The 8,792-nt window shown below is 47.2% G+C and overlaps 1 protein-coding gene across 1 annotated transcript in view; it reads right to left on the minus strand.

Moving 5' to 3' along the window:
• Positions 1-8,792, minus strand: part of SDK1 (sidekick cell adhesion molecule 1) — a 774,959-nt gene that overhangs the window by 199,550 nt on the left and 566,617 nt on the right. The window contains exon 20 of the mRNA XM_006859873.1: positions 864-962. Within this exon, the coding sequence (XP_006859935.1) occupies positions 864-962 (99 nt within the window). The remainder of the gene's footprint in view (positions 1-863; positions 963-8,792) is intronic.

The raw sequence follows: 8,792 nt of genomic DNA on the forward strand, positions 1-8,792 counted from the left end.
AAAGTTCTGGGCTGATGTCAGAATGGGGTTGCGGGAATGGAATCTTACAGTAAGTAGGGGGATGGATGACCTGTATTTTGAAAGTGGTTTGGGTTAGGACAGACCCTGGAAGCCCCTTATTAACATAACTAGGAACAGCTTTTTCCAAATGGGACCACTCCCTCAGGTGTAGGGGTGAGAATCCCAACACATATTTTTGGGATGGTTCTGATTAGATCACAAGAGGAAACCTTGGACAGAGAGGGAGGGGAAAATGTAGGACAGAATTCAAAATCATTAAAACAAAAGACCAGGCAAACTGGTCTGATAGAGACTGGTGGAACCCCCAAGGCTGTGACTCTCAGACACTCTGCAGACCTGGAACTGAATCCACACCCCAGCATCCTCTTTCAGCCAACCAACAGGCAGCCTATACAGCAAACAGGATATTCAGTTGTGCAAGGTCAAAAGGGCAGCATTTGTCCAAAAAAGGAAGGAGCAGGGATGAAGGACGAATGGAAACTGGGAATACAGGGAGAAAGTGGGAAGAGTGGAGTTAATGTGACAAAAAAAAACCGTGTATAAAATGTTCAATGGGAAACAAATGAGCTCTGTAAACTTTCACCCAAATCACAATTTTTTTAAAAAAAGGTCATACAGAGGAGAAACTGTGTCTGTGGTCTGAGGCTGTGGTCTGCATGGGAAGTATACCCTACAGGGTTGGAGTCTCGGGGTGCGTCCTGCGTAAAGTGACTGGGCACCAGGCCTCAGTCAAGTGGCCAAGATGACCTCTCAGATACCCTAGAGAAAGTTGCAGGGAATGTCCACTAGGTTCTTAGAGTAGGGGCAGCTCAGTGTTCCTTTTTGGGGAGTGGGTCACCCACCTGTGATGAGGCCATTTTTCTCCAGGGGTTCCTGCCAGCTGACCTTCAAGGATGTGTCCAGGATCTCAGTGAAGCTCAGGTGGCCCACAGCACCAGGTCCTGGTAATTCAAAACACAGCAACTGTTAGCTCCACAGTCTGGAGCATATGGTCACGTGTGTATCTGTGTGTCCGTCTGTGTGTGCCTGTCTATATGTCCATGTGTATCTGTGCCCATATCTCTGGGTGTGTATGTGTGTGTCTGTTTGTCTTTATCTGTATCCATGTGTGTGTGTGTGTGTTTCTGTATATGTCTACCTGTATGTTCGTGTGTGTCTGTCTGTGTTCATAGCTCTGTTTGTCTATATGTGTGTCTGTGTGTCCATATCTCTGTGTGTATCCATATCTCTCTGTGTGTCTATCTGTCTGTATGTGTGTGGCCCTGTGGAAGTTTCTAGCTGTGGAACTTGCAGGACCCCTGTGGAGGTGTGGGAGGAATCCCACTATCAGCACACACACAACGTTCCATGGTGCTCAGTCCAATCATGAGGAGGGAAGAGACAACACTTGTTCGCCACACTCCCCTTGACCTCTCCTGTGACAACAACCCGGCTGTCTGGGCCCTGGGAGCCTTAGGACCCTGGATGCCCACCCGCAGGCACATGGACCAGAGGCCTGGAGAGCTGAGTGTCACCTGGTCCTGTGGAAGGGCCCTTCAGCTGCTGCCTATTGGTGGACCTGAATTCCACCCTCCCTTCATTCACATCCTGGTGGGGCAGGGCCCTAGTTGGAGAAAGTCCCCAGAAAGATGTGTCTCTATATGTGAGCTCCCGTGTGGACCCAGTGGTAGAGGAGAATCCAAGGACACCTGCTCCCCAAGCCTTCTTGTCCATCTGTAAAATGGGCACACTTTGCAAGGGAGAACAAAATTCAGTGAAATACCAAGGCAGATTGGCAATCCCTGGTGCCATGACAATGCTCAATGGGCATGGATTCCGACTCATGACAACCCTGTGCACAACACAACACAATGCTGTCTAGTCCCGTTTGTGTCTGTGGCCGTGGCAGCTGTACCTTGAGTCTCTGCCAACCCCGGACTTGTCTTTTACCACTCGATCAGACAATTTCTCAACTGACATGAAACCCATCACTGCCATCCATGTCCATCTGAGTCCTTCCTTTAAATCTATGCTGTTGGTTGTTGTTGTTAGGTGCCACTGAGTCAGCACTGACTCACAGTAACCCTATGCATAACAGAACGAAACACTGCCCAGCCCTGTGCCAATCTCAAAATCACTGCTACGCTTGAGCTCACTGTACAGGGGTATCTTCCTCTTTTTCACTGACCCTCTACTTTATCAAGCATGATGTCCTCCTCCAGGGAATGGTCCCTCCTGATAACATGTCTGAAGTATGAAAGATGAAGTCTGGCCATCCTGGCTTCTAAGGAGCATCCTGGCTGCATTTCTTCCAAAAGGTATTTGTTTTTCTGGCAGTCCATGGTACTTTTAATAGTGTTTTCCAACACTCTCACTCAAGTGCATACAATTGGTATATATATGCAAAAGGGTCTGTGGTGGTCAGTAGTTCAAACCTACCCGTTGCTCCTAAGGAAAATATAGTCTGTTCCCATAAAGATTCAAAGTCTCAGAAGCTCTGTGTAGGGTCATTGTGAGTAGGAACCAACTTGATGGCAGTGGGATATATACATACACACACACATATGTACATACACATGAGCACAGACACAAACACAAGGGGGCTACAAAATGCTCATGAAAAATGAAATGAAAAGAGAATGGAATTTTCCCTCAAACTTCTTGAAATGTCTTCATGTATGTATGTGTCTGCTGCTGCTGTTGTTAGGCGCTGTTGTGTTGATTCCAACTCATAGTGATCCTATGTTAGGTTTCTGATGAGTGGCTCACTGGTGAGTTTGACCTAGTGACCCTACCGTTAGCAGTCCAGGGCTTATCCTACAGCGCCGGAAAAGATACTTTACATGAAATTTAGGTCACATGAATAAGCTCTAAACCCACCACTGTAGTTGAGTCAATTTTGACTCATAGCAACCGTGTAGACAGGGCAGAACTGCCTAGGAGTTTTTCAAGGCTGCTCAGGCTTTTCGGAAGCAGATTACCTTATTGTTCTCCCAGGAAGACAGCCTGGTGAGCTTGAACCACTGACCTTTAGGCTAGCATCCCAATGTTTAACCACTACTCCACTGTTGCAGACCGTGAAGGCCTAGTCAGAGGTTCGAGGGTCTATAGGCCCGAGTGTAACAGATCTAGCCACCTGGCAGTTAATAACAAATTATTTTTCATCTTAGTGTTCAGTTATGTTTTATTAATTGCAGACATGAAGTCCTTGATATACACAGATAAATGTAATATTTTCCTAAAAGTCAAGACTGTAAAATTCTAAACAGGCAAAGTTTTCCCCTCAGAGAATTCATTCAAAGTAAATTGGGTGGCTTCCTGGTCTGTTCCAAGGACAATAGGAATGCCCTCCCTAAAGTGTTTCCAGGTGATGCCTATTCACCCAGGCAGCTCTTTTCCTGAAGAACCTGGGCTGGGCAGCTGACACAATGGGAATCCTTCCAATCCTCCCTTTCCTCCCCCCATTTGAGGCTAGGTGCTAAAAGGTATGTTAATTAAGCTTGAGAAACCAAGTTGCGGTGGTGAGATTCGAACCTGCAGAGTATGATGTAAAGTTGCCTGAATGTCTGGAAAAGTAAGATTGACAGCTGTACCTTGTCTTAGTCCCTCCTAACTTTGTGTATGGTTCCTCCCCTAAATAAAAGGAGGCACAGAACGAATCCAGGTGCTTTTTGCTGGCATTGGAGGCAGTGCGGGCACTGCGTGCATTAAGACAGGCAAGGCGTGCGTCACAGCATGCAGGGGGCTCAGTCCAGCCTTGCAACCACACTGCCTGTTTAGCTAAGATGTTTACTATGCAGGATATTACGGACTTCATGGCTGAGATGTTTGCAACGCAGGATCTGCCTGATGCCAGTCCAGCATTCACTCTGGTTTCAGAGTGTCTCTTTGTCTCTCTCTTTGCATCTCTATGTCTCTTTTGCTATCTCTATCGCCGCCAGGTATCTCCTCCTCGTGAACCGAACCCCTATGTCGAGGCCAGTCCCCGGCACTCCACCAGGGCTCCTTTGATGAGCTTGAGCTACAGTGATGGTTATTAGTCATTGGAGCAGTTATCATTTCATCAGAACATACGATGAGCTGGTGCCATTTAGAAAGTCAGCAAGGGTCTGAGAGGCAGGGGCAGGTGTGAACATGGCAGCCCTTCACACCTCAGAGTTGTGGACTCCAGGCTCTGGTCCAGGGAAAAGCCATGGGGTGGGCCATGCTCAGTCCAGCCCTGTGGTCTACTGGCCACTGCAGAGGGATAGCAGGGCAGAGACTGGGTTACTGGGTAGGTGTAGGACCCTAGGCAGCTCTGCCTTCTCTCCTTCCACACCTGTCTCAGGTATGGAGTCCTTGATGGCCAGACCATAGGGCCCGTCTGGGGTAGAATGCTCTGTGGGAGGTTGGGCTCTTAGGACTCAGTGGTGGGGGAGGGAGGGGTAAGTTAGCAGAGGCAGGATGAGAGGGGGCTCCTGGCACACAGCACAGCTCCATTCTTTCCGACTCCAAATGCAGCCGCTCATTCTCTCAGATTGTCTCAGTGTCGCCTTGCTGACACGATTCCCATGCATACCCCTTCTCAATAAGGAACCCTGGTGAGTTATCGGTTAAATGCTTGATTACTAAACAAAAGGTGGCGGTTTGAACCCACCCACCTGGTGATCTGTTCCCCTAAAGATACACCCTAGAAAAAACTATGGGGCCACTCAACTCTGTCATATGGAGTCACTGGGAGTCAAAATCGACTCATAAAAGCAGCTGGGGAATCCCTGGGTGGTGTGAATGGTGAGAACTTGCTGAACTGCTAACTCAAAGGTTAGAGATTTGAGTCCATTCAAAGGTACCTCAGAAGAAATACCTGGTGATTAACTTTTAAAAACTCAGCCACTGAAAACCCCTCAGAGCCCATTGTACGCTAATACACACGTGGGGCAGCTGTGAGTCAGAATCAACTCAATAGTACCTACAACATCATCCTCACCCCCACCTCTTTGATACCCATTCCAGGTTCCAGGAAAAATATAAGGGGCAAAGTCCAGGAGGAATGAATGGCAGGGCGCTGGGGAGACCTGAAGAAGGGAGATGGAGGAGGGAGAAGAAGCGAGCATTTGATTCATTCCACACACATGTTCATAGCATGTCCCCTGCATCAGATCAGAGGACACTGCAACTTAATGAATGTCCAAGTCCCAGGAAGCCCCAGGGACACGCTGAGTAACACCACACTGAAGCCCCCTGAAGAATAAACAGTGCAGAGTCTCCGTTGAGCAAGGTGCCAGGCTCAAGGCCCTTGCAAGGATCTTTGGGGGGCCCCACCCCCAGGAGAACATCCTCACCTCCTCGAGTCCCACTGACCAGCTGGCATGGACAGCAGGTGGCCACAGTGGACTAAATGCCTCGTTCCTTCAATTGATACTTGGTTTCCCAGCACAGCTTGTAATTTAGAGAGAATGGCAAGAGCCTGAGAAACTACACTCATCTCGCCTAAACTTTCAAAAGACTTTTAAGGATGAGTTCAAGTATGCTGACTGCATTCCACTTTAGTGAGGTGCGCGACGGGAAAATAGAGCGGCTGTCAAGACCGGCTCATCCTCCCCCAGTTCTGAGCTTCCAGAAAGACATTCTGACGGGTTTCTGAGCTGCCACGTTCTCTTCCCGATCGATGAAGTTGCAGAGAAAGCTTCTGGGCCCCTTTTATGTTCTTGTTGTGTCGGCTTCCTGGATCCCTGCCCAAACAGGCTGTCTGCTAACACAGTGCAGGAGGCAGCCGGCAATGCCTAGGATTACAATTGATATTCTGTTTCCACCTTGCTTTCCCTTGTGCAAAACCCTCACCGAAGCCTTTCTTGTTTCATCGGAACTCTGGAAGAGCAGGCCGCCGGATACAGCATCAGCATCTCAAAACAATGGAAGTGATTTCTAGGGTGTGGGTTTTCTAGAGAACCCAGCTAAGACACTGGCATTCCTTACACCATGCTACACCCACGCTAACCACCTCTACTCTTCTCAGCATTCGTATGTCTTCTTTGTGGGAGAAGGCACCTATCAGCATCAGCTTCCCTCTCACCTCCTCCAGAGACTGGACCTGGCTCCCCAGCCTTTGCTGTCTCACTTACTGGACTATCACAGCCATGTCTTACACCTCCTCTGTCAGCCTCACTGGCCTTGGTCTGGTGCAAGCAGACTGTGAGCCCTAGGAGCTTGTGTTTGCACAGCCTCTCAAACCCTGCTGGCTACCTTTCACTAACAAGCATTCTGCAAACACTTGTTGTATGAGGGGACGTCAACTTGTACTGCTGCTGGAGTCCAGTTTATACATGCATGGCTTTATTCCAAACCACAAACGTGTTTAAACCTGTCTCTGCAGTCAGTGGATGGCTGCAGACAAGTTCTCTCAGAAATATACTTGTCTTAGTCTCTATACGATAAGCCTGCCAACTGTTCCAGGAGAGAAAGATGAGGCTTTCTGCTCCCACAAAGATGTAACGCCTCGGAAACCCTATGCAGGGTTGCTATGAGTCAGAACCGACTTGACAGCACTTTACAACAAGTCTCCTTAGGGAGTTTTCAAATAAAACATCCAATAGAAACAGTGGCTTCCGAGGGGATCTGCTGGGCTGGTTCAACTCAAGGCAGAGAGCTCAGCTCAGAAGGTTATGGTGACTTTTTTTGGCGGAGGGTGGGGATGAAGAGGGGTCCCAGAGGGTCATCTTGATAGATTTTCTCCAAGGATATAGGATGATCCTGGGGGCTTATTAGGAAGAAGTTTTAAGAAAACAGAAAACTGCACAGGAGAGAAAAAGGCCAGAAAAACATTGCCGTTTTGAGATGGTGCAAACAGAAGAGGGCAGGATTTTTTATGGACGGGTCAATTCCAACTCATAGGAACCTTACAGGGCAGAGGAGACGTGCTCCTTAGAGATTTGTACACTGTCAGTCTTTACGGGAGCAGACAGCCTCATCTTTCTCTCACTGAGCGGCTGGTGGGCTTCAACAGCTGACCTTACGGTTAGCAGCCCAATGACTAATCCACTATACCTCCAGGAGAGATGGAAACATCACCCTCAGAAGTTTACAGACCTAGATGACAGATATATTGATACACAATAGCTTCCTGTTTTGATATTTTTTTTTGTTTCATGAAGCTATGATTTTGTAGCAATACTCTTGGACTCACTGTGTATGTGAATATGAACAGCTTTGTTTGTTACAGAGACCACGGACAATTTAGAAGGTCAAAGCAATGCATTTATACTGAAAGGAAATCAGAGCTAAACTGGGCAATTCGGAGGGGGCAGCAGGGTTCACGCCCCATCTACCTTGGGAGAGGGAGAACTTAAGATACTTGTGGTTGCATGGAAAATGCCAGTGGTACTGAGATTGAAGAAGTTGACATGGAAAATGGACAGAGGCAGTAGAAGGAAACCAGATGACCAAGGGCATCTGGAAAAGGTCAGATTCTTAGTCTTCGGAGAGAGAAGGGAAAGGGAAGAAGTGGGGACCAGAGGGAAATACTGAGATGGAAGCAAAAAGAAGACAGTCTTGATGGACTTGATCTCTCGACATGGTATCTGCTGAGAGTCCAGTCAAGCTAGGAGCCTAGGAACAGGTAGCTGAGGAAGAGAGTTGTCTCCCAGTAGATGGCCGAGCCACACCCAGAGTCAGAGGGCAGCACTAGGAGAGAGGCAGGTGGCAACACTTTTACTAGTTTTACTCCTGGTTACCAAAAAAAGTACATACTCATTGTATACATTAGAAATGTCAGAAAATTACAAAGATGCCATAAAAAGTATCCATAATCACAGCATGGGGCACCCTGGTGTTTCAGTCAGCTGACTGAAAGGTTGGCAGTTCGAGCCCTCCCAGTGGCTCTGTGGAAGAAAGGTCTGCAGATCTGCTTCACTACGAGGCACTTCTACTCTTTCACACGGGGTCACTGTGAGTGGAAAATCAGCTGATGCCAACCAACAACAATGCTACTGAGGTCCCTGGTGGTGCAAACTATGCTCACCTACTAACCAGAAGGTTGGCAGTTCAAACTCACCCAGAGATGCTCCCGTAAAGATGAACTTAGCTAAGAAAACCCACTGGGGCAGTTCTACTCGGTCACATGGGTTGCTACGAGTCGAAATAAACTCAACAGCACCCAACAACTAACAACAATGACACTAGGCAAATAACAAGCTATCAAAATTGTGATGAATTAACTCCTACTGATTTTCACAGCTCGTATTGTTTTACACAAATGTATTCTACTCTATTCTTATTTCAAAGTCAATATCTCGCTCTTCATATTTTTTCTTTTCTTATTGTAGTAATATATATACAACCAAACATTTGCTCTTTCAACCATTTTTGCATGCACAACCCAGCCACACCAACCACACTCCCCATGGTACACAACCATCACCACTCCCCAACCCCAAATCTTTCCCCCTTCTTTTCTTTCCTTTTATTATTTTGTGGGAAAGTTCCCAATGGTTTGTCCTAGAGAGAAAAGAAGTATACATTCTTTCCCTCACAGTACATGAAAGGAAACAAGAAGAAAGCAATTTCATTTTTTTCCCCTTTCCTTTTCTGTTAACTGTCTTCCCCATCACCCAAGTTTCAATGTGTCTATGTTCTACCTAGTGAATAATTCTCCCTTCCCTCCCACCCCTGGAAATCATCATAGAAAGTGTATTGTAGCCTGAAAAAATTTCTTGACTTTTTAAAGTAGTGGTCTCATACAATAGCTGCCCCTTTGGGACTAAGTAATTTCAGTCATCTGTCAGTTTGTCACACAGTTTGTCATGTTGCTGTGTTGA

This window comes from Chrysochloris asiatica, unplaced genomic scaffold (assembly GCF_000296735.1).
Source record: "Chrysochloris asiatica unplaced genomic scaffold, ChrAsi1.0 scaffold00034, whole genome shotgun sequence".
NCBI classification, from domain to species: domain Eukaryota; kingdom Metazoa; phylum Chordata; class Mammalia; order Afrosoricida; family Chrysochloridae; genus Chrysochloris; species Chrysochloris asiatica.